General features: G+C 35.0%; 1 protein-coding gene across 4 annotated transcripts; it reads left to right on the top strand.

Moving 5' to 3' along the window:
- The first annotated feature begins 1,630 nt into the window (after positions 1-1,630).
- LOC110603720 (probable RNA-dependent RNA polymerase 5) lies at positions 1,631-25,646 on the top strand. 4 transcript variants are annotated; one of them, XM_021741595.2, is made up of 19 exons: positions 1,636-2,189; positions 2,291-2,447; positions 2,532-2,667; positions 2,925-2,999; positions 3,438-3,666; positions 4,386-4,581; positions 4,688-4,775; positions 4,903-5,046; positions 13,215-13,289; positions 13,375-13,446; positions 17,790-17,893; positions 18,292-18,440; positions 18,652-18,874; positions 19,187-19,412; positions 21,581-21,726; positions 22,246-22,411; positions 23,920-24,064; positions 24,922-25,085; positions 25,193-25,646. In XM_021741595.2, the coding sequence occupies exons 1-19, from the start codon at positions 1,877-1,879 to the stop codon at positions 25,442-25,444; spliced, it is 3,060 nt and encodes a 1,019-aa protein (XP_021597287.1). In that variant the 5' UTR covers positions 1,636-1,876; the 3' UTR covers positions 25,445-25,646. The 4 variants fall into 4 exon arrangements, 3 of the variants coding, with proteins under 3 accessions (XP_021597289.1, XP_043807557.1, XP_021597287.1); XM_021741597.2 differs by lacking the exons at positions 24,922-25,085; positions 25,193-25,646 and adding an exon at positions 22,850-22,913 and having other exon boundaries at positions 1,632-2,189; positions 23,920-23,967; XR_006348926.1 differs by lacking the exons at positions 24,922-25,085; positions 25,193-25,646 and having other exon boundaries at positions 1,631-2,189; positions 22,190-22,411; positions 23,920-23,967.
- The last annotated feature ends 1,027 nt before the right edge of the window (positions 25,647-26,673 follow it).

Genomic DNA, 26,673 nt, shown 5'->3' with positions numbered 1-26,673 from the left:
GCAGGACAAAAACAAGCCTGCGGTACATCCACAAATCAAAAAATATTTTTAAACTTCTTTAGAAGATATTAGTTCATTAGCCAGGTCAGGCTCAACCTTGGAGATGGCAGGAGTAGCGTGAGCAACTTCGACAGTCGGGTCTGTAGAAGTAACAACTTCCGAGGGAGAAACTTGGGTATCTATGGCCTCTGGAACAAGGGGATTAATAGTCATCTGATTGGCTCGATCACTATCTTTTTCTAAGACACTCCAGAAAGAGATAGTAGGAGTTTTGGAAGCTAAGGTCTCTGAGCCAGGGATCTTAACGGGCTTCTTAACTGGCAAGTCGTCAGGACCATACTGCATATCTTAACCATCAGAATCACATTCAGCCAATCAAAGAGAACTAAAAGACTTGTTCAGCTCATCACGACCGGCCTTTAATCCCAAATTATAGCCGCTAGCATAAAATTATATAGGAGAGTTGATAATCTTGGACCGGTGCTTATTAGACTGTAAATACTTCCAATATCCACTGTCGCCACTCCATTTAATTTTAAATTAAAATTAAATATTGTAAAAAATTATTAGAATTTAATAAAAAATGATTTCACTTAATATTATTTACATGGAAATCATTTAATTAGCCCTTAGAAATTCTTTTTATTTTATTTTTCTTTTATTCTTTATTTTCTTATTTATTTTAATTTTAAATTTATTTTTTATTTTAATTAATAATTATTTTTTACAAAAATTATTGTAATTTAATAGTAACTATTAATATTTAATACATTTATAATCATTATTAATTAATTTACTATATTATTTTGTTAATTTAATTTTTTTATATATTTTTAATGATAAAATATTATGTAAAATTCAGGTTTAAATGTTATAAAAATATTAATAATGATTTTTTAATAAATATGATAAAAATATTGTTATTATAAGAATATATATTTATATTTAGTTTACAAATAATAAAAATAATAAATAAATTAAATTAATTTAAATTTTATTATTATTTATATAATATGAAAAATTTAATTAAATTTAAATTAATTTTAAATAAACAAATTATTTTATAAATATAAATAAATTCAATTCAATTGATAAAATTAAATTATTTTTTTTAAAAAAATTGCATACTAAATAAGGATTAACATTTAAAAATTTATTAAAAATAAATTATAAAATGCAAAAATCAATCTTAATACTCCAAAATTAATATATATATATATATATATATTTTTTTTTTTTTTGAGATGAAATTGGAAATTTAAAAAATAAAATTTAAAATTTTTAAAATTTATTTAGATATATTTATTATTAAATTAAATCTATAAATATAATATATATATTTTAATATGGCATTAATTCGACATAAATATTAGATTCCGTTACTTATACCCTATGCCATTTATGCATGCTCTGTAATAACTTGCATCATTTAATACCGTATATTCATTTTTATGTCCAATACGACTGTCGATGGAGAATTACACTTCATTTTTGCAATGCTGTCAGAGACTGTAAAATGAGATGTACACGTGTCTTAGGCTACAGTGACGCAGAAGCAATCATAGATGGCAGAACATATTAAATGTTTTTTCCTCAAATATTTAAAATATTTTTGAAAAAATTGAACCGAGCCTAAAGCTTTTTGCGCTGGAGATATAGAGACGGTGACATGATTGATTTGATCAGCCAGCAGTAGCACTAGCACTAGGAAAGCACTGAGAGGCCAGAAGCGGGAAAGCGAGGAAGAAAACTAATCTGGTGCTAGAAATTGAAAACACAGTTCGAATCCAGCATTCATCAAACAACTTATCTTCTAGAGCTTGAAAGCTCTCTCCCTCTCTCTTCTCTTCATTAAAATTACAAACACATATGATCCATGGCTGATGCTCATCAGCTGCCTCCTTCTGTAGAGCAACTCATAGCTAAAATATGTACTGATCAGAACCAACCACCACTCGGACTCCCGGCTCGCCGAGTGCTTGCTTCACTGGAGGAAGAAGTGGTTCTCGAGATTCTTTGTACAATAGCCAGTTCTGAAATTAGGAAATCTTTTGACGGTTTTGTATTTTACTTGGTTAAACAGAAGGTAGGTAATAGTTCCCCTGTTAAACGCCTTTGTTTGTCTCCGACTTCGCCGCAACAGTCGAGTCGCAGCTCCGCACCTGCGTGGTTGATGATGCACCAGCAATGTACTCTCACTATATTTTTCTCGTTTGTTTGCTTATTTACTTGTGAACCAGAACATTTGGGAATATATTCTTTTATTTATTTTTTGACACGGTGATTATAGGTGAATCTATTTTTGAATCCCCGATATCGATGTCCCTATCCAGGGATACTAGCTGTAGCTCAGAAGCAGTGAGCAGAACCGAAATTAGTCCACAGCTGCAGGCATTGGGTGAACTCGAATTCAGAAAGGCATTTCTTATATTGAGTTATATGGGCAGGTGCGTTTATATGCCATTCCGATTCTTGCAGTTTGCAGCATTCGAGTTTTATACTGTTTTTTATTTTGTCCCTTTTGACAATAGCTATAAGCTGGAGGAAGTGATATCTGCGGATAAGATTCGAGCGATGGGACATTTGCCGATGGATAAATTTGAGGCTGAAGTTTGGAAAGCTGTGGGCAATAGATGTGGGTATATCAAGGAGAATGAACGCGTGAAGGTGCTATTTCTACACAATATCGACTGGTTTTTCCCTATTGTTTTCGTCATATATTGTCTTGCACTTTGAAGTTCATTTTTATAGCCATCGTTTAAAGTTAAATATCCTTTTGTTTTCAGATTGCTAAAATCATGATTGCAATATCAGATATCTTTTTATTGTCGGGATATTGGCCATTGCGTTGAAGAATTTAGATTATAATGTGATTTGATATGTATGAAAATAACTATCTGTAATTTTGGGTGTGCGTATTGCAGTATCTTGTCTGGGATTGTGGAAAAACACACATTTACCACTGCCATGTTAGTTCGGGCGGAACTTATAGGTTCAAGGTTAGTAATTTTCCTTAGCCATTTGCACAACATGCGATCATGTGTGTGCACATCCATGGAAATGCAGAGAAAGTCTTGTTTTATGACGGCAAGTTTGGCTTTAAATATATTAATTATTGCTCAAGTTAACCTCATTTCTGTTGGAAAGAATTCTAAGGCCATTGTTGCAAGCTTTCTTCTAATATATTATTTCTTCCTACTGATTCCTCCAGCTAATTTCTGTTTTAATCATAGAATTAAAATTCGGCACTGTGAACTATTATAATTTTTAAAGTCTATCAAGTTTTATACTCCTTATTCTTCAGGAGCAGAAAAAACTTGGTAATAATTTGAAATCAAGGTTGGCCTTCTGTTGAAAGTTTTGAGTTTGAATGCTTTTATAGGGATTATCATGTTAGATTATATAATAATTCCATATATTTCTTGAGCTTATTTCAGGGACCTTATCTAACCACGATGAGCAATTTCCTACAAAGGGTGTTAGGGGATGATAATGTTCTAATGGTGAAATTTGGAAAAGAGGATGCTGACAAGAGGTGTTCAACAAGTAGTCCAGTCGATTATTATGCTAAGTGTTCAACAAGTAGTTCAGTCGACTATTATGCTAAGTATGGCAGCTTAGCTAGAGAAGGGATTGTCGTTGGTTTACGCCGATACCGCTTTTTTGGTGAGCCTATAGATTGCTTGTCATGAAATGCATATTGAACTTGCTATTCTAATGCTCCTTTGTTATTATTCTACCGTTAGTCAAGCTTTGAACAGTCTCCTCTTTAAAGTCATGGTGTGGGATGATAACTTTTTATATATATATATATATAAAATTTAATGTTTATAATCTATTATTCTATGTTTGAGCATACCTGACATTGATATATCTTTCTTACCAATAAAAACTAAGACATTTGTTGGTTTAGGAATTTGGTTTCTGGAACAGATTGCATTTTTAAAGTGCTCATTGCAGATAGCTTCTGTTCAGCGTAACCGTGTTGTTAATATTTATGCTTTACCCTCTTGGTATGAAAGATACTGGTCGAACTTAGACTTTAATCCCCCTCTCTTCCAAACGTTAACTGGAAAGCCATTATGTCATGTCTTTTGGTATGATATGTAGACCTTGCATTACAACAACCATCCATCTTCAGTCCTCCATACTACTATGAGTTGATGCTCTGCATATTTATGCCCAGGATTGCAAAAGCTTCTGCTTCTGTTTTTGGAAAAAAAGTGAATGTAAAATTATGCAACATGGAGCCAATAAATGAACATTTCTTGTCTTTTTTTATGTGAGGCTAAACATACATGATACCTTTGTGGGCTTTCAATATTTATTACCCCCCTGCTCCAGGCGACTCTAATTACTTAATGATTTTGTTTATTGTTGACTAGTGTTTAAAGATGGTGGCAAAGAAGAAAAGAAGAAAAACCCAACCACTTCACCTGTTAAATGCTTCTTTGTTCGCACAGAGTCTGATGCTTTTAAGGACAGTCGAGATTATATTTTGCATGGAAAAACAATTCGTGAAGCTAGATCTATATTTATGGATGTAGATAAATTGCCTAGTTTATCCAACTGTATGGCTAGGTTGGTAAAACTAAGACCTCCGAGCTTCCCTACTTATGACCTAAGTTTAGGTATGTTTTGTCAAATAGGTTGAGAATTATTCTTTTCCCCCTGTTTTGAAATGCAGATTCTCTCTTATTTTGTCAAAGACTGTGAACTTAGAAGTTAACTTATCAAGTGTGAAGATAGAGAAAATAGATGATATACCATGCCTGGTATGATTTATAATTTTCATTCTTGCCTCCATTCCGTTTAGATTTATAAATTATTTTTTTGTTTCTTTACTTGATACCACATCTTGAAATATTTTTAGGTTTTTATCCTTTTATGTTTCAATTGCAGGATAATGATGGTAACATTGTCAAAGGCAAGGATGGAAAACTTTTAATACATACGGATGGAACTGGTTTTATATCAGAGGATTTGGCTTTAAAATGCCCAAGGAGAGTGCAAAAGGGAAAGTGCATTGATGCCAATGAAATGGAGGTTTGTAATTTTGGGCGTCTCTATGACTTTCTCATCAATTAAAATAAAGGCGACAGTATGCAAACTTTTTGCTGATTTATTTTGTATGATAAATGTTTGATGATCATGCATCTTTAGGTTTAATGTTATAAATCTATGAATCTGTGTGTGATTCTTTGTTTCAAACTGGACATTGATTTATCAATGACCAATTTTTTTCCTTTTTCAACCCTTAACTGTAATAGAAAAAATCAGAAAGAAATTAGGTAGTTTGAAGGAAATAAAGTTGTAGTGTAGGAAGCAAATAAGTAGCACAATTATGGGGATATAGTTTGAATATCTTCCTATTTAGCAAGCTTGATTCTTGGAAGGATTGTACATAAATTTGTATTAATTCTTGATGTAGCATACATAATTTTCTACTCCAATAATATGGTATTAGGCAGTGAGGCCTAATGCTTGTAGATCTAGGACCCAACAGCATGGTGGCTGAGCCCCAATGAGACCCCTAAGTTGAGCTAATTGAGCTAGACTCAGGTTGATCCATGGGCTAGCCCAATGGGCCATCGCATGCAATACCAAGTGATAACAGGGCGTGTGAAGCCTATGCTAAACCTACTTGCACTCAAGTAGGAGTTTTGGAATATGGCTCATGGTAAAAAGTCCCATATCAGCTTTGGACAGGAAAATTAAATGGCATACAAGTGTCGGAAAAATAGAAACAAAATGACTTGGCCATCCATTTTGGTGCTGGGGAATTCAATTCAGTGTGTAATTGTGTCTATTTGTTAATCCATACTCCTAGGCATGTGATTTTTAACAAAAATAATTATATTTTTTAGTGAATTACTATCAAGTCCTTGTGGCTTGTCAATCTTAACTATGTAATTCTTATTTGAAAATCAGTCAATTAAAACAATTTTATATTTTGTGAAACCGAAGTTACTGAACTCTTTAGTACTATCAAAGAAAATGTTAGTCATCTTTTTTTAACCATAAATATTTATATCGTTTAGTCCTTGTACTTTTAACTATACATATTATTTAGTTTCTGTGATTTTAATATATCCATACTCTCCTTGACAAAGACTAAAACAAATTGACTAACATTGTATTTGATAGGACTAAAAAGTTTGATTTTGCACAATATAGGGACCTTTTAATTGAGTGATATAGGGATTAAATAGTTAATTTTGAAAAAAAAAATAGGGACTTGATAGGAATTTACTATATATTTTTCCTTTATATTCCCATATACTATTCAGCGTACCAGCTTTTTCCTATTAATTGAAGCTGAAAAGAATCAAATTGTTATCTTATCCCTATGAGTTGTTTATGCATATTCGTTTTCTGCTGCATATAGAAAGAATCTTTGAAGTTTGAAACAGTGCAAGGATGGGAAGTGGTGTTGTTATATTGCTGTAATTTTTTAATAGAAAATCAACTTATTTCTCCTTTTGTGTTCATTAGATGTGTTATAGGTTAGAGGTTATAGGAAATAAATATGTTAATATAGAAAGTAAATATTGATAGATGTGGTAGTCCCTTAATTTTAGGGATTGTATGATTATAGGCTTAATTTTCTTTTCTTTTTAGATGCGGTCTCTTATGTATAAGTATGTTGTAATCTCTATTGTAATAGATAACAAATATTACTTTTTTACATGATATCAGAGCCATTTTCGTAGAGATTTTTTTTTCTCCTTTAAAGTTTAAATTTTTTTTTTTTAGACTTAGGGCTCCTATTCTTTTGGATTACCCATCTAGGTAATATTTATCTCTCACCGCCCACCTAGGAAGGACGCCGAAGCGCTGGCGAAGCTACCTTGAAGAGCTGACAGGTGTCCAGCCGGTGAATGCTCTTCACGCGCCGCGACAAGGTTCTGACGCCGTCTCACTCGTGGGCGCGTGGAGGCGTGTCGCCTGTCCATCGCTGCTCCGGTCACCCTCGCCGGAGTCGCCTTGTAGCTCCCTCGTTAGATCTGAGGTTCATTTGACGGTTAGGTGTTGGGTGGAGGCATTTTTAGTACTGTTCAGGTCTTGATTCTGTGTTCCTTTTGTTGCTATTGTTTTGGGTTGGTTGTTCTCATGGCTGAAGTTAAAAATACCGTAGTTGAGGTGATTTCTGTGTTAACTAAAATCACGGAACACAAATTGAATGGATCTAATTTTCTGGATTGGAGTAAGACTATCCGTATTTATTTACGAAGTATCGGAGTGGATGATCATCTTAGCAAGGATCCTCCAATTGATAAAACTAGGAGAGATTGGATGAAGGATGATACTTGATTATTTTTGCAGATCCGAAATTCTATTCATAGTGAGGTAATCAGCCTTATTAATCACTATGAATTTGTTAAAGAATTAATGGATTATTTGGAGTTTTTATATTCTGCCAAATTGAATATTTCTCGTATTTATGATGTGTGTAAGATGTTTTATCGAGCTGAGAAAATAATAGAATTCTGACCTCCTATTTTATGGATTTTAAAAGAGTGTATGAGAAACTTAATATCTTGATGCCTTTTAGTACAGATGTGAAAACGCAACAAGTTCAACGAGAGCAAATGGTTGTTATGAGCTTCCTTGCAAGTCTCCCTCCAGAGTTTGAGACAGCTAAATCTGAATTCTTTCTGACTCTGAAATATCATCGTTACATGATGTTTTCATTAGGGTGTTGCGTATAGTCTTCAATTCCTTCATACACCACTAGTGCTCTTGCTGGTCGCAATGATAATGGCAGATAGAATAACAGAGGTGGGCACAAGGGAGGTTTTAATGGTGATAGAGGATCTTAATGTTTTGGGGAAGCAGTTTCTACCTCTGACTCTAGTGGAATCATTTGTTATTACTGCCGTAAACTCGGACATACAAAGAAGACATGCCTGAAACTTCAGAATAAGAATTAACCTTACTAATGACGCATATGGCAGTTGAGGCCTCTTTTGATCAAAAAATTTTGATATCTTGTAACGCCCCGGAAATCCGGACCGCTACCGGCGCTAGGATTCAGGTCGGCTTAAGGCCGCCGGAACCTGTAGCAAGCCTACATACATCCTGTTTACCTGTTTAATCCCATACATGATCAACAAACATACATAAGAATTAAAAACTTTTCTTTTTCTTCATTCACCAAACTCAACCTGTGCATGCACTATGTTCATCATATACATAAACATTAATCCCTCTGTGGGATTTCATCAAAGCCTCAATTGGAACAATTGGTACTCACTCTCACCAGACTATTCCCTTAAAGTGGGAGGTCAAGGGTTCGAGCAGTGGGGGAGGCGACCTAATTTCCAAAGGGAAATTTGGGCCAAATCCACTTGGGGTAAGATGGGCCGTAGGTGCTCTCCCGAGGGACAAATCCTGCCCGGATCCCGTGAGGGTGAGGGGATGTTAAGACAGTGCCGGTCACGGAGGATGGCCGGGCTGTTACATAAAAAGGCGCCTTTTTATGTAACAGCCCGGCCCTTCTCGCACGGCACTGTTACCACCCACAGCCCGTGACCTCCTTCGGGCCCCGCCACTGTGAGCAGCTCTTAACATCCCTTCACCCTCACGGGTTCCAGGCAGGATTTGTCCCTCGGGAGAGCACCTACGGCCCATCTTACCCCAAGTGGATTTGGCCCAAATTTCCCTTTGGAAATTAGGTCGCCTCCCCCACTGCTCGAACCCTTGACCTCCCACTTTAAGGGAATAGTCTGGTGAGAGTGAGTACCAATTGTTTTTGTCCAATCTTAAGTCTCATGCATTGTCTTTTTATGTTACTCTTATTGATGGCACTAAATTTTCTGTCATGGGTTCTGGACATGTCAACTTAACTCATTCTCTTTCTGTATCCTCTGTGTTATGTCTTCCTAAGTTCTCCTTTAATTTTCTTTTCGTTAGTAAACTCACTGGTACACTGAATTGTTGTGTCTCATTCTTTTCTGATCATTATATTTTTTAGGATCTTTCGACGGAGCAGATTATTGGTAGAGGGCGTGGGTCAGAGGGCCTTTACGTCTTGGATCAACAACTACCTAGATTTTTTGCATGTTCCACGAGGTTAACATCTTTTGATGTTCATTGTCATTTGGAGCATCCTTCTCTCTCGGCTTTGAAGAAGTTATGTCCACAGTTTTACTCTTTGTCTGTTCTAGATTGTAAGTCTTGTCAATTTGTCAAACATTACTGTTTACCTACATTGTCTCGAGTCAATAAACGGGCTTCGTCCCCCTTTGAGTTAGTCCATTCAGATGTTTGGGGTCCTTATTCTATCATGTCTAAGTTTGGCTTTAAGTACTTTATTACTTTTGTTGATGATTTCTCTCGCACTACTTGGTTATTTTTAATGAAGAGTCATTCAAAATTATTCTCTATTTTTTGTGCTTTTTATGCTAAAATCCAAATTCAATTCAATATTTCCATTTGAATTTTGTAAAGTGATAATGCTAAAGAGTATCTTTCTGGGGAATTTCAATCTTATTTATTACAAAAAGGGATTCTTCATCGGTCTTCCTGTGTGGACACTCCTTCAAAGAATGAAGTTGCCGAAAGAAAAAATCGATATCTTCTTGAAGTAGTCAGAGCCCTCTTATTTCGAATGAAAGTACCTAAATGCTTTTGGCCTGATGCTGTATCTACTGCTTGTTTTTTATCAATCGCATACCCTTCTCCATCCTTCATGTTGATATCCCTTGTAATATTTTGTTTTCCAATAAATCTTTATTTCCTATTGAGCCATGTTCTTTGGTTGTACTTGTTTTGTTCGTGATGTTTGTGATGTTCGTTTACAGATTACTAAATTGGATCCCAAATCACTCAAATGTGTCTTTATTGGCTACTCTCGACTTCAAAAAGGGTATCGTTGTTTTTCTCCTGATCTTAATCGGTACCTTGTATCTGCTGATGTAACATTCTTGGAGTCAACTTCGTTCTTTCCGCCATCATCTGTTTATGACACCTAGGGGTAGGAAGATGACCTCTTGTTATACACGGTTCGCTCTTTGTCTCCTCAGACTCTTTCTGCACCTTCTGCTCATGTGCCAGGTTGCCCTCCCATTTATCATATTTATTCTAGACGCTTAGAGGACTATGACTTCGCTTCGCTACCAGCTTCTTCGTTGACAAATCTTGCTCCCACTGATCCTTCACCGTCTGATTTGGAGTTGTCCATTGCTCTTCGCAAAGGTAAATGTACTTGCACTCATCCCATTCCGTCTTTTGTATCCTATGGTCAATTATCCTCTTATTCTCGTTGTTTTGCCACTACTTGAAATTCTATTTCAGTCCCCAAAAATGTTATCGAGACTTTATCCTATCTTGGTTGGCGTATTGCAATGGATAAGGAAATGGTAGCCCTAGACACTAATGGTACTTGGGAGTTGATGTCCTTGACCCCAAGAAAACGGGCTATTGGGTGTAAATGGGTGTTTGCAATGAAAGTAAACCCTGATGGATCTGTTGCTCGCCTCAAGGTCCGTTTAGTAGCCAAATGTTATGCTCAAACTTATGGCATTGACTATTCTAATATATTCTCTCTAGTTGTCAAGCTCGCATTTGTTCGATTGTTTATTTCCTTGGTAGCTATACATGATTGGCCTTTGCATCAACGGGATACTAAAAATGCTTTTCTCCATGGTGACCTTTAGGAGGAAGTTTATATTGAGCAACCACCTGATTTTGTTACTAGGGCGAGTTAGGCAAGGTTTGTAGACTTCGAAAATCCCTCTATGGCTTGAAACAGAGTCCTCAGGCATGGTTTGACAGGTTTAGTGAGGTGGTCCAACAGTTTGAAATGAAGATGAGTAAGTGTGATCACTCAGTGTTCTATAGAAATTCTAATAGTGGAGTAATTTTACTTGTAGTATGTGGATGATATTGTTATCACAGAAGCTGACATTTCTGGCACTACATTCCTAAAAGAATTTCTCAAAACACAGTTTCATACAAAGGATTTGGGCTCCTTAAAATATTTTTTTGGCATTGAAGTTATGCGGTGTAAGAAAGACATTTTCTTATCTCAAAGAAAATATGTTTTGATTTGTTGGTAGAAACAAGAAAATTGGGTGCTAAGCCTTGTAGTGCATCAATGACCTCTAATCTTCAACTTAACACAGAAGACAATGAGCTATTTGTAGATCCTGAAATGTATAGAAGATTAGTTGGCAAGATGAATTATTTGACGGTGACTCGTCCTGATATTGCATGTTCAGTGAATGTGGTAAGTCAGTTTATGTCCTTTTCTACTGTTGCTCAGTGGGATGCTCTGGGACATATTTTTTGCTACTTGAAAGGGGCTCCAACAAAGCATCAACGTCGAATTGCCACGGGCGACCTAGCAAAATGCCTCAGCAATCCATATCCACAACATCACAATTAACAGGTTCAATATAAGATTTACCGATCGAGATAGGCACGCTGCAGATTCTGTTGACCTCAATTGTCGGTCCTTCCTTAATTCATCCGACTTTGTATGGTGAGGGGTGAGGCTGTGTAGGCAACTGTAATTTTTCCACCAATTGCTTAGCTATCAGATTCTCACAACTGCAGCTATCTATGATTAGCCTGCAAATTGCCTCTCCTACTCGACACTTTGCCTGGAAAATCTTCCTCCTTTGCGTCTCATCCTCCTGTTTTGTTGAACATAAGATTTTCTTCACCTATAGGTGACCTCAGGATTGGCGGCCACAGGATTGGCAACTGGCTGGGGGTGTGCGGCGGCGGGTGGTTGGTGGATTCCCTGCTGTAGGGTCAATTGTCCGATCATCTTCCTTAATTCTGCCAAAGATGCCTCAATTGCAGCAAGTCGCGCCTCTTGGTTATCTGCCATGGTCGAACTTTTCTCTGATACCAATATGATAAAGGACTATTTAGACTCTGTCAGGAGTTTCAACCAATATCGTTTGACGAAATAAGAGAAAAGATAGGATAAAAGACTAAAAGTCTTATTGAAATTCCTCAAAGATTGAAAAGTGCGTTTCTAATAGCCAAGGGAGGCTATTTATAATAGAAATAAAACCCTAATATGCAAAATTACGAAAATATCCAAAATATCTAAAAAAATAATTAAATTGCAAAATTGACCCCCTACGGCCCTCGTCACACTTTTGAAAATCGTGCGTCTCGAAATTTCCTTTCCAAAAAGCTATTGTGGGTCTCTATCGGATGTCGGCAACAAAAGTTAGGCCCGGTTCAAGTCTGCCGTAAAGCCCAAGGCTAACTGCTCCATATCACAAGGTCTCTTCTATGGTAACTATGGGTATTCAAATATTGAATGCTTTTCTGATGCTGATTGGGTAAACTCGAAGGTTGATAGGAGGTCAACCTTTAGATTTTTGTTTTTATGGGAGGTAACCTGGTCTCATGAAAAAGTAAGGAGCAAAATGTGGTCTCTCGTTCTAGTGCTGAATCTAAATATCGAGTCATGGCACAAGCCGTCTGTGAAGTCTTGTGGGTGTGTCAATTGTTGGAAGAGGTTGGGTTCACAAATTCACTGCCTGCTAAGTTGTGGTATGATAATCAAGCAGTTATCCACATTGTCTCCAATCCAGTATTATTCATGAGAGGACTAAATACATCGAGGTTGACTGTCATTTTATTCGTGAGAAGGTCCAATAAAAGATAATCTCAACAAGACATATCCGAACCGGAAAACAACTAGGAGATATCTTCACTAAGGCTCTACATGGGACTTGAGTTGATTATATATGTAATAAGTTGGGCATAATTAACATTTATGCTCCAACTTGAGGGGAGTATTATAGGTTATAGGAAGTAAATATGTTAATATAGAAAGTAAATATTAATAGATGTGTTAGTTGCTTAATCTTAGGGATTGCATGATCATAGGCTTGATTTCCTTTTCTTTCTAGATACGGTCTCTCATATATAAGTATGTTGTAATCTTTATTGCAATAGATAACAAATATTACCTTTCTACAAGATGTTTTGGTTGTTAACATACTTGTTCATATATTGTGCTAATATAAAAATGTGCAAGTGATATCTCATTCTCTTATCTATAGTTTCACATATGCCTCGTGGTTGTATTTCATCCATATATTGTTTTCTCTGCTTGAATTTACTCTTTACTCATAATAAGTTCAGAATTCATGGGTTGAACATTTTACTTTTGCATTGCCTTCTGTTTATAGGATGTAATGCGACTCATCCCCTTTTCTATTGCTTTTCAATGTTGACAGAGACTGCTTGATTGTAATGAGCTCATGGGGAAATCTTCAGAAGTGAAATTTCCAGAATCTAATTCTGGGGAACCGGTATGTTTGACAGTCTGTCAGTGCTTCCTTTTGCCTCTCATTCACTCTACAACTTATCCATCATCTTTCCATTTCTTTTTCCAAGCCTTTGCTGATTCAGTTCCGCCTTTTCCACAATGGTGGTGCTGTCAAAGGAACTCTCCTTGTCAATAAGAAGGTAATCTTAGTAATTTTCCATTTTAGAGGAAGGATAATGTATGGACTTTTACCCAGTTTTTTTGTGCAATATATCTTATTTCGTCCATTTTTTTTAAAAAAAAAACTTTCATATTTTATTCATATATTATTTTGGTTGATGCTGCATCTACTAGACCTTTGATCTTGTTGAGACTTGTAACAGTTTGTGGATTATTTGTCTCTTTAGTTTGAAAGAATGCAATAGTTTCTCCTTTTGGTATCTGAAGAATTTTGGGAGGAATTTTTTATTCTATATCGATTAAATTGATCTTTACAAGGTTTGAATATTTATGCACAAATAATCAATCTAAATTAGGAATATTTACAACAAGAATAAAATACCCTTAACTCAAGCCTAATTAGGATTCCAAAAATTTAAATCATCCTAATTAGGAACCTTCTATGTTGGTCAATACTTCCCCTTAAGTTGATGTATAGATATTACACATGCCCAACTTGCAAACCAAGGTATGATAAGTCTTGTTGCTGAGCCATTTGGTAAACACATCAGCTAGTTGTTCATCGGAAGCCACATGATCTAACCTCAAGACACCATTTATTAACTTCTCTTTAATGAAGTGTCGATCAATCTCTATATGCTTCGTTCGGTCATGTTGAACTAGATTGTGAGCTATACTGATGGCAGTTTTATTGTCATAGTATAAGAGGAGTTTGTCCCTCTCCAATAGTTTCAATTCCTCCGATAATCTCTACAACCATAGCAGTTCACAAGCACCTTGTACCATTGCTCTATATTCCGCCTCAGCACTTGATCGAGCAACAAACACTTTGCTTTTTTGCTTCTCCAAGTGGCAAGGTTTTCTCTTACAAGTGTACAGTACCCACTAGTCGATCTTTTATTATCAAGGGATCCAGCCCAATATGCATCTGTGAATGAATGTATACGAAGATGACCGTGTTTAGAGAATAGGAGATTTTTTCTAGGAGCAGACTTCAAGTATCGCAAAATGTGAAAAACAGCTTGTATGTGAGACTCACGAGGATTATGCATAAACTGACTGACTAAGCAGACTGCATATGCTATGTCTGGTCAAGTATGCGAAAGATAAATCAGTCGGCCTACCAACCTTTGATATCTGCCCATATCCACGAATTCACCAATCTCTGCTTGTAGTTTGTGATTGCTCTCAATGGGAGTTTCTACTGGTTTTCAACCTAACATACCAGTTTCTTCTAAAAGATGTAGAATGTATTTTATCTGAGAAATAAAGATTCCCTTCTTTGGCCTAGCAATCTCGATTCCCAGGAAATATTGCAGTTTTCCTAAATTTTTAATTTCAAACTTCTGAGCCAAAAGCCTTTTCAGCGGGGTCATCTCTTCAGTGCCATCCCCTGTCATTACTATATCATCAACATAGACTATAAGAAGAATAATTTTATTCCTACGACATCTGATAAATAGGATATGGTTAGCATTGCTCTGTGGATAGCCAAAAGAAATCATAGCTTTACTGAATTGATCAAACCAAACTCTGAGTGACTGCTTCAATCCATACAAAGCCTTTTTTAGCCTGCACACCTCTCCTTGTGTTTTTTCATGAGCAAATTCAGGAGGAATTCCCATATACACTTCCTCCTCCAAGTCTCTGTGAAGGAATGTATTTTTTACATCAAATTATTGTAGATCCCAGTCAAGGTTGATAGCGCAAGATAACAATACTCTAATTGAGTTTATTTTTGCAACAGGAGCAAATGTCTCCTAGTAATCCACTCCATAGGTTTGTGTTTTACAGTGAATACCCATTTGTTGCCAACAAATTTCTTTCCAGGTGGGAGAGTGACAAGCTTCCAGGTCTCATTTTTAGCTTGTGCTTTCATCTTTTCAATCGTTGCTCCTTTTCGTTCAGGATCTGCAAGAGTTTCCTATACTCGCAAGTATCACAAAACTAAAGAATCACTTTGAGTCTTAGAAAATAAATTAGGATAAAGTTTATCTAAAACAAAGAAGGATAGGTGTCCTAACCGTCGATACCACTGTATGATTTCCTAGTTGACATTTTGATTTCTTCCAAAAAGAGCCCGAGATGAATTCAAATTTAGATTCCCTTTCAACATATATAAGCCATCGTGCAATCTACCATTGCCAATCCTCTTTCCAATTTGAAGGTCCTGAATAACACGGTGGTCAGGAAAAAATTCAATTTTACAGTTAAGTGCTTTGATGAGAACACTAACAGATAAAAGATTAACAAGGAAATAAGAAACATGAAGAACAGAGGATAGCTTGATATTTGGAGTACAAATAATAGAACCGGTTCCAGATACAAGAGTGAAAGAACCATTTGTGATTCTGACAGTGTCTTTTTGTAGACATGGAAGATAATTAAAGAAGCCTTTAGAGGAGTCTGTCATATGTCTATTTGCACCAGAATCAATAATCCATGGAGCAGAATTAAGAGATGAAACAAAAGCATTATCAGAAGTTCTTACATTATCTACACAAGTCACTGCTATTTTAAGAAAAAACTACCATTTTTCTATCAAAAACAGTGGAAAATTATTGTTATTGAAGAAAGAATTACTGTTCACCCGCGAACAAGGCACAGGTCCAACAGATCAGAAGCACGACTTGAAGGTGAGTCTGCTGGAAAGGATCGCCGTTAAAAAAGACAACTGGAAAACGTCACACGCGCCGACACGTGGGAAAGACCCAGAATCTTGCGAGGTCCATGAGCCTCATGCCCGTGGCTTTCCAGCGTCGAAACTGGCCGGCTGGCAGGCAACGGTTTGGTGCCCTGCTGGTGGTGGCGGTAAGATGAAAAAAGGTTCCTAGTAGGGTAGTACCAAAAAGGTAGATCTAGTGTTTTAAAAACCCTAAGAGAAAAATTGAATTTAAACCCTCAGGAAAAAAGCTCTTATACCACAGAGAATTTTGAGAAGAATTTTTTGAAGAATTTTTTTTTCTATTTCGATTGAATTGATCTATGCACAAAAAATCAACCTAAATTAGGAATATTTACGATAAAAATAAAAATCTCTTAACTCAATCTAATTAGGATCTCAAAGATTTGAATCCTCCTAATTACGATTTCAAAAATTTGAATCCTCCTAATTAGGAACCTTTTATGTTGGTCAATGGTATCAGATTTTTGGAGTTTCAATAATAGGATCATCATAATTTGCCTTTTTATTTATGTTTCCTCTTCTTTATTTAAGAAGGGAACTTGAATCAAAATTCTAATTTTGGGTTAAGGATAGCAGCCCAAAATATTTAACCCAGTTCAAATTGCAGGCTATCTCATTTATCCTTTTTGTTGCTCATCAGTTATGGTTGGAGTAATCGAGTAGAGTGGATAAGATTGTAAAAAAATTGGAATGAATTAATACCTCACAATTTTATTTTCCTTCTAGATTAGCTTGTTAAGGGTGGGGAGTGGGGACTGGTGGTGTTTTGGGCTTGCTATTCTGAAGCTTCTAATGATTTTAATTTAATATCATGGCTCCTTTCCTGCTTCTATGTTCCTTTGTTCTTCTTTTGGATCTCTTAAATTGTTCTCTGTTCTTTTATCGGATCTTTCAGACTGTTCTTTCATCTTCCTTTGGGATCTCTATTCTCTCTTATGTGTAAACTTGTTGGAAATTGTTAAAAGTTTTTAGCATAAGAAAATGGAGAGGGAAGGAATGGAAAAGAAGGAAAATAATAAAAAAAGCTACATCTTTACTCGATTACTATCTTCTTTTTTACATTAATTAGTAATGCATAGTTATAATGAGAAACTATCAAGATATGGATCCTAAAATTAAAGAAATGTATCCTTGAATTAAGAGGACAATTAATCCTAAATTTAAGGAGAATTTCATCAATTCTAGAAATACTACTCTTCAACCTGCATCTGTGTAGTCACTGACCTTACTCATGAAGCGTGACTACTTTAACCTAAAATATCTTCTAGCAAAGGATACTTGGACATTGATATGCCTGTTTGGCAGTTCAAATTAACGGGAGAATCTATGTTTTTTTTAAAGGCATGTTTACGCTTGGACAGATCCATTTATTTGATACTCGTGCCTGAGGTGCAAATAATAGGGCTCTGAAACTGAAGTGATTTCATGCCTTCATAGCAGGTTCATCTGTAGTTACAAATTTTAGGATGATCTTCTATTATGCCATGGCATATTAGTAAGTCAAGCATGATGTTCAAGACAAAAATTTTAATATGCAATGTGTTTGCACTTTGCAATGAAGATCTCAATATCAAAGTTCTGGGCTACTATGTCCCAGTTTGCATTATTCCTTTTTTTTTTTTTCCATTGTATGTTTTCTAATATCTCTATGTTTATTGTGGTTTCCACATTTATTAGCTCTGTCCCGGAACCATTCAAGTCCGACCCTCAATGATTAAAGTTGAGCCAGATTCAGTGCAAAATGCTTGCACAAAAAATTCATTTGAGATAGTTGGAACCAGGTAGTTGCTGCTGTTGGATTTATTTGTACTTGAACCTAGTTATACCTTTTCTGCCATTAATGTAAAATGAACTTAAAATTCCAGAACCCTTGTTTTTAACTATCCATTTTAAATGCATAAGCATTCTGTAGTTTATTCCTATGCAAGTGAACTAATATAGTTATGGTAACTTATGCCGTTGGAGATGTCGGACTAAAATCCTATTTCAGTATTTATACATTTCAAAGGGAAGCTGCCTGAAAGTTGGGATGTCATGGAACTATTATGATGTTTTCATGGCTTCCCTATGATCAATTTGGTTTCATTGAGCAAATTCAAGTGGAGAAAATCCAATGATCTTTTTATTTATTCAAGTTTTTCTATGGTTTGTAAAACATTTTTGCCTTTTCAATCTCCAGCAATCGGCCAAAGGGAGCATATCTTTCGAGGAACTTAATTGCACTTCTTAGCTATGGTGGGGTTCCAAAAGAGTTTTTTATGGATTTACTGAATAATGCTTTAGAAGATGCACAAGGTGCCCTCTCAAAAAAGCATGTAGCTTTGCGAGGTAGTTTTCCCGAGAATGTGTCAATATGTGGCTGTTCTTTTGGGTTTTGCTTTTCAATATCCTCAAATGGTGGTCCCTTGTTAGCCCTTAATCTACCCAAGACAAGTTTAATGATCTTTTGTGTGTTTGTGATCTTTTGTTCACTTCTACCCATTCCAGTGTTTTCAAACTCAATGATGCAAGTTTTTCAAAATTGTTTTCCTTCACGCAGTGGCCATTAGCAATGGAGAGATGGATAATTTTACTGTGGCAAGAATGCTATTTTCTGGAATTCCCTTGGATGAATCACATATTCAGTACCATCAGCTTGTATTGATGAGGGAGGAGAAGAAGAGTCTTAAAGGGGGACGTATACCCGTCCCTGAATCATATTATTTGATGGGGACTGTTGATCCCACTGGAACCCTAGAGGCTGATGAAGTTTGTATAATCTTGTAAGTTGTTGGCATATTTTCCTTCTACCAAGTGCACCTTATTATTTATTAGTGACAGTAACCTGTCAAATGATACAAAAATTTGTGTGAAGGCTTTCAACATTTGTTTGTGATACCAGTTCAATCTGAATCTACGTGGAAAGGAGCACATTTTACATGACTAACCTGAATTGCAACTAAAAAAAACAAAATCTCAGCAATTTTTGAAGTTCGCTACTTTCAAGTTCAAATATAACTAGTTAAAAGGCAGTGAAAGTCGTTTTCACTTTTATGCATATCCTTATCTGTGCTATATTCAATGAGTATATGCAGGGATAATGGGCAGGTTTCAGGGAAAGTACTGGTGTATCGAAATCCTGGTTTACATTTTGGAGATATACATATTTTGAAGGCGACATATGTGGAGGGCATAGAAGATTTTGTAGGAAATGCAAAATATGCTATATTATTCCCTTGTAAAGGACCACGCTCATTGGCAGATAAGATGGCAGGAGGTGACTATGATGGTGACATGTATTTTGTGTCAAGAAATCCTGAGGTCGGCATTTATTTTTTTATAGTTGCATGCAAATGAATATAATGGCTGCCCTTATCTTTTTATATGTTTGCTTCCGCTGTGAATGTCATTATTTAGGGTTTCACCTGTGAGGCTTTCATTTGTCGAATACTTGCATTTTTATACAATTTTCTTCAGTTCCACTTTAATTCAGAGTAGATTTTAGCTACCGAATGAAGTTCATCCATTTCTTTTGACTTTCCTTCACCATTTGCCTTGTCATTGTAATTCTTTCAACCAATTGTTACTAGCATAAGCCCTAGCTTTCACTGTAGATGTGCTCATAAATCTTATAGTTTTTTGTGGTGTTCTAATTAACATGTTACCTTTATTATCCATGAGTGAATTGCTCCACTGGAGCTTAGTTGAAGTGAAAAATTAAACAAGGGCATAGAGTGTATCTTGAAATAAATTTGCTATGCTTGCACATGGATAGGTTCCCATCAAGACCTACATTTTAGTGAAAAATAGCCAAGGATCGTCCTTGCGCCAGAATGTACGAGTCTGGAAGTGGGTAGGGATTAGTTCATGAGAGTAAAATATGGGTGTGTAATGGATATATTCAGTTCTGAACTGAATTGAAAAAAAAAGGATAATCAAATGACCAAAGTAACATTTTTTCAGAAATTGAAATGAATTGAAATAAATCTGTTCAATTGGGTTCAGTCCATCAGTTCTTCAAACAAATCCAACATCAGTCTTATATCAAATCAAAGTAACAATAAATAACATTATCATTCTCAAACTAACATAATTAGCCAACAAAAGCCATAAAATGAGAACAAAATACTAACGAATCACAATACAAACCAAAAGCAACACATCCAAAAGAATGGTGGAAAGTGGAATTTGACCACCAAATACTAAGAATGTCCCTCATGCCCTCACTCCCTCTGCCTCTGCCTCTACCTCTAGACTTATTGAGATACATATTAGTGGAGAAGAACAATGGAAAATCTGCAACTTGAAAGATGAGACAGACAACATTACTTGAAAGAGCCACAAACTCGAGAGTCTTGAATCAGCTTTCACATGCAGGGTAGCATGCCACAGATGCAAAATTGCAGAACCACTGAGAAACATTGTGGATCCAATGCAGGAGGGAGAAAAAGGTGGTGCACCTGAGTAGAACCAACAGTTGTAAGGATAACTGCAAGTGATGCAGCGACAGTGGAGAAGCAAAAGGCAAGTCCAGTGCCAAAGATGAGAAATAAGATGAGTGGGATCTCGAAAAGAGCACAAAGCTACTATCTAGAGACCAAGGATGAGATGTTTAGGGCATCAGGATGGGGGAACATTGAAAGACACTTATAATTTCTCTAAGCAGCTGAGTATATTGTGAAATGGCAAAGGGTATATGTGTTTTCCGTATATCAGTTCGTTTTAGTTAAATTTTTTGAATGAACCTACCAAAACTAAAGGCCTAAACCAAAAAACTGAATTTAATTGATTCATTTTGGTCTTCAGTTTCAATGGTTGAATACACACCCATAAGTAGAAGTGTTGACAGCCAATTTGATTGTGCTCAAGTGAACAAGAGTTTGAGACTAGGCTGATTAGCAAGTATAATGATCATTGGTTCTGTAGGCTACACATCAAGTGTTCTTGGGAGAGGTGGTAAGTCGTAGGTATTCTCTCTTATAAATCACGAACTTTTGAAATCTTATATTCAAATCTATTAAGCAAAAAGTATTGAGAGAAGTTGATATTAAAAATGTGTATTACAAAATGAACATGTGCTGTGTTTCATGTACTACCTTAGTCGTGTAAGTTTTCTGTGATATGCTGTTGACCGCTGAATACTAGTTTTACCTTGACTCCTACTTTTTGGGAGCTGAGACAGGTCATGATTTCTAGTCCTTGTTTTCCCTTTCTTTTACTCAAATGGAGAAGGGGCAGCAGGAGGAAAAAATTTGGACTCCTGTTGCTTGGAATATGTGAAATTGATTGCTTTTCCACGCAATGGTGCATGACCTTTTTGGCTTATGTGTGTCCTTGCTTATGTTTGATTGTTGATTCTTGACTGATTACCAGTGATGATATATGTTGCTTAATCTTCAAAGTTCGGGATTGAGTTAAATTCCAGCTTTTATTCCTAATTAAGTAGCTGTCAGTTTGAAATGTAAGCACCTAAAATGTTTTCCATCCAGCTGGTAGAGAAGTTCAATCAGAGTGAACCTTGGAATCCTCCCTTTTCTAGCAGTAATGTGCCTAATAAGAAACCTAGTGATTTTTCTGATGAGGAATTAGAAGACGAGTTGTTCAGACTGTTTCTGATGACTAGATTTCAGCCAAGGTATGCACTTGCTTTTGAATAGACCATATTGCTTTCACAATGTTTGGCTATTATTCACTGCATTTGCTATATGTTAGATAAATTGTCTTTCAATATCACAATGGTTGTGCATTTGACATGAAAAAGTATATGGGTTAATCATCTTTTCAAGCATGTTACGCCTTAAAAAGATTTTTAACTAAGGTTTAAAAGTTTCTGGCATGCTTCTTAGTAATGTCAAATGCATATATATTTTTAGGAAACCACTTCGCTACACTCAAGAGTATTGCACTAAATGAATGAATCATTTCCATGAATCATGAGTGCTTTACACATGGTTCAACAAACGAGTGGCATGTAACCGTAAATGCTATACGATCATGGTACATGGTAGTCACTCATTTGATATAATGCTTTGGTGTAGTAAGGAATTTCCCCTTTTCTTTTAATTTTCCCTGATAATTTCTTTATATGATTTCTGTAGCTTTTTCCTGTTGGAATCTACTAAAGATATTTGTACACTCTTTTGGCTGCTCTCAGTTACACTATGGGTGTGGCAGCTGATAGTTGGTTGGCAATAATGGATAGGCTTCTGATATTGGGAGATGACAGAAATGATGAGAGAAATAACATGAAGAGGAACATGTTAGACTTAATTGATAAATACTATGATGCTCTTGATGCACCAAAGAAAGGGGGGGAAAAGGTTAGTATCACAGCTTTTCTTGACTGTTGAATTAATACATGGAAAGGTTCTGAGATTGTGTGTTTTACTTTAAGCTAGAATGCAGCTGAGTATGAATTTGGATATGTAATCTTCTGAAAATGTTCAATCAGGTCGAATTTCCTTGAGTTCTACCCTGTGCATGGGTTTTCTGTGAACTTAAAGTTCCTGTTGCTACAGTTTGTCGCTAATTGTCAGCCTTACTAGATACAAAGATGAAAATTATGCCCAAAAATTTTCTTTCATACAGTAATGTTGCACTGAAAATAGTCACTGAAATTGGAAAAAGTTTGTTGCTTAATTCTTATGTTACCTGATTTGGACATCATCTGGGTCTTGCAATTGATTAATTATTTGTCTAACTTCTTGGAACTTGGCTTGGCATGTATTGGATCACTTTTGATGTCTGTTAAATTAAAGTGCATTGAAGTCAATATGAAAAGGCATGTGGTGAAGCTTTTAGCTTATGGAGACTTGTAATTGGGTAAGCAAATGTAGTTATAGCTTAAATGCCTCTGGTTTGATTGTTGAATTAAAAATCATTTAATTTTTCACCTATGCATTTGGCTTCTTAAACGCATTTCCATTTCCATACGTAAACTCCTGGTGTTTTAAGTCCATTGTAGAGCTTAAGAAAATTAAGCCCTTGCCTAGACTTGGGAATATGTTTGGGATTTGGAGTTTTGCAACTTTTTAGGGCATCTGAATTTTGTGCCTCTTTGCATTGTCCTGTTGCTCTTCTTTTTAGGCCTCAATATCCTAGACCTTTCAAACACAATACGGTATTTATTCTCTTTAGTCCTATATAAAGAAAATGGATAAGTTGTAGTTCCACTCATTTTAGGGCTGCTGATGCCTTTTCATTTTTATCCTATGCTTTAATTTTATCCATTTCTTTCCTAAATTATTGATGTTGTTTCAATTGTGTCATGTTTGGGACGTGCTTATGTTAACATATGAAAGAAGCAAGGCCGCATAAACTGTAGCAGCCATCATATGTCGTCATTTAGTTAAAAATTTTCTCCGGGTGATTTAAACTATTTTATTCGCATGACACCATTGTTTTGTGGCTCTTAAGGCTGGGGGGAGAGTTATTCATTTTTGTACATGTGAAAGTCTACTTTAGCATGGACGTACCCTGTAGCTATTGCATACAATCAATATAAACTAATTTACGGAGTATATTGAATAGAATGAAAAGCATAAATTGAAAAATGAATAAAGTTTAGAATATATTCTATCAAGCCCTAAAATTATAAGTTGAACATCATATATGTAGAACCTGATGAAAGAAGAGTAGAAATAAATATCAAATTATATTGAAATTTGAAACAACTTAGCTTTTAGAAGTTATTTGCACAATTGTACTGGTGTAGTTTGTTCCTTATGATTTAAGAACAAAATTTATTGTTTGCAATATTCGATTTAGAGTGATTTGACTGTTTGCTCCTATTTTGAAATGAATTTGACATTTTTGCCATTTTAAACAGATCGAACTTCCAGAGCAATTGAAGGCTGAATTATTTCCACACCATATGGAAAAAAAGGAAGAGATTTCTTATAAGTCTACCTCTATCCTGGGATTAATATATGACAAAGTGAAATTGTACATGGAAGAGGATACACTAGAAACCGGTAAGCGTCTGACTATCAAAATTGAAGCTTCTGAGCATCATGGCATGATTAAGTTGCCAAAAATTGTAGGCACACTTTGGATTTAGATGTAGTATTACATTCCTACGTTTGAAAGTTTATGGCTGTCAGCATGTCACATAGTTGTTAAAATCTTGAGTTGACCCGTTTGATTTTGAGTTAAGATCATTAAAAATTATCGAGTAAAATTAAGACAAAACCACGATTTAAATAGTAAAATTATATTTGAAATTAACATGATTTTGCGATTTTATGATTTCATAATTTTTATATATTTGGAATTTTAAAATATGAAATATTATCTTTTAATATTTGTTTATTTTAACACTGGATTCATAAGATTTTAAATATGGTAAAAAACTATTTATGTTATTACATTTATCATAAATATTTATTGTAACTTTTCTTTTATTATATTTTGAACAACTTTTGTTATTCATCTAATTTTTGTATATTATTGGTCAAATATTTTTATTATTTATTTTTATATTTTTTAAAGTTGTAAACCGAGGAATTACGTTTTCAAATATGAAGTGTATGCACACACATATATATATATATACATGCAATTTTAATTATACTCATATTAATATCTTGGTGAAAGGAACATTACATTTAAAGTTAAAATAAGTAAAATATTGTACTAAATAATATATTATAAAGTTTGTCTCAATAAACCTCTGTGCTGTATATGAAAGTTTATATTACTCTTTGAAAGGTATTTCAAGTTTAAAATCATAAGATTGTATTTTACCATATGAATTTTGAAATCCTTCGCGGATTTTAGGTTAAAAAGTCAGTTTGACAGTCTTGGATGCCTTATTATTATTGTTTTGTAGAAGTTTGGAAACTCCATTATTTCAATGAAGAAGTCTCCGAGTCATGCCTGATGAAATGGGAGGAGTTGTATAAACACTACAGACAAGATATGACAGATGCTTTAAATCAAAATACAGAGACAAAAAACGAGGCTGCAAATGAAGTCATTAAAAAATACAAGGCGGTAATTCAAATAATATTCTCCTCACCTTTTTAATATTTTGTCCAGTTAAAACGGTCTTATGGGTAAAAACCTCTTCTTCTTTTTTCCCACCCTTTGTTTCTGAATAGATATTATACGAAGCATCAGAATTTGAAGAGAGCAAGAGGAAGGAAGAAGACGTATTTGAAGAAGCACTTGCAATCTACCATATTTCTTATAATTTTGCCAAGGCCCGAGGAGATGCTAAATATTGTGGGTTTGCTTGGAAAGTAGCAGGACAAGCCTTGTGCAAACTTTATTCATTGAAACAGGGTAACTGCCAAAAACCAATGAAGATATATACGACGCCGTCTACCCTGAAGGAGTTGTTTATCAGATAAAAGGTAGTACATTATATTTGTAAGTTTAAGGAAGAAGAGTTATAATATAAAGCTGTGTAAATATGAGTACTCGTGTCTGGGACAATGCATGTTTTTGGCGCTACTAGAATTAAACACATGGGCGTCCCTCGTAGTGTGGACAAGCGCCATGGTACTAAATATATATAGATAATTATGGAAAGATGCTCCAAGTCTGCTGGCATTTTTGACTTGTTATGAAGCGGGATTAGGTGGAGTACTAAACTAAAACTGCAAGTGGCCAATTTGCACTATAATTTTGAAATGTCTCGTGATGGGTTACAAGCATGGATGAATTCTGCTTTTTTAATATATTTTAGGATGGTTTTTTAAATATTGAATTATCATTCAGCATCTGATACAACAATTAAAAATAATAGCCGATATGAAAGGTGAAGTTTCCCTTTTTTTTTTTTTTGAAAGGAAGCTTCCTTTCCTTTTCTGTCAATTTGATTAGCGAAATTGAAGCATTGTTTAGGTTCATTGTTCTTTTCGTTATGTTGCTTTTATCAAGTGCGTCACAGTTGTCATCAATATGAAATTTTATATTTGGAAAAGCTTAACTCGGCAAAATAAATACATTAGAGATATATTTTCCTTTTCCTAACAGAAAAAAAGTAGTAAAAAAGTTGCTATTTCCTGTGTACGTGGAGCCAGTCTTAGCTCCACGTCAGTATATACATTTAATGATAGAATTTACTAGATTATCATATTGTATAAAATTAAATGTTTTAGTTTTGATTTGTGTGCATGCTTTTAAAAATATCAACTGTAATATATTAATTCTTTTTTATTAATCATGTGTATATTCGGATTTACTTAAGAATTATACCCCAACTTTCTGCCATGTGCGCGGTCCCATCTGCTTATAGTCTCGAGGAGGGACCACGTAAAAGAATGGATAAACACCTCTTAAGGTCTTGCGCCGATAGCGCATTAAACAAATAATTTCCTTTTTGTCCAAAAAAAAAAATCCACTATCTATGATTTTCCTAATCCACCCTTGTTGACCAAAAATATACACTATTTATCTTTTTATCGTTATACGTATAAATAAGTAGAATGTTTACAAAAATTAGAATATTTAAATTTAAATTTAATTTATATTAATAATATTTAAATTCGTTTAAATTTAATTAAAAATTTATTTTAATTATTTTAATTTTAAATATTTTAATTAATAATTTATATAAAAAATATTTTTTATTAAT

The sequence above is a fragment of the Manihot esculenta genome, chromosome 16 (genome assembly GCF_001659605.2).
Source record: "Manihot esculenta cultivar AM560-2 chromosome 16, M.esculenta_v8, whole genome shotgun sequence".
NCBI lineage: Eukaryota > Viridiplantae > Streptophyta > Magnoliopsida > Malpighiales > Euphorbiaceae > Manihot > Manihot esculenta.
The sequence above is the reverse complement of the archived record's forward strand: the minus strand, read 5'-3'. Positions and strand labels throughout refer to the sequence as shown.

Coding starts and splice junctions, on each gene's coding strand:
- LOC110603720 (XM_021741595.2), top strand. CDS start 1,877: ATGGCTGATGCTCATCAGCTGCCTCCTTCTGTAGAGCAACTCATAGCT. Junction 3,000..3,437: donor GCGGAACTTATAGGTTCAAG/GTTAGTAATTTT, acceptor AGCTTATTTCAG/GGACCTTATCTAACCACGAT. Junction 24,065..24,921: donor AGAGGATACACTAGAAACCG/GTAAGCGTCTGA, acceptor ATTGTTTTGTAG/AAGTTTGGAAACTCCATTAT.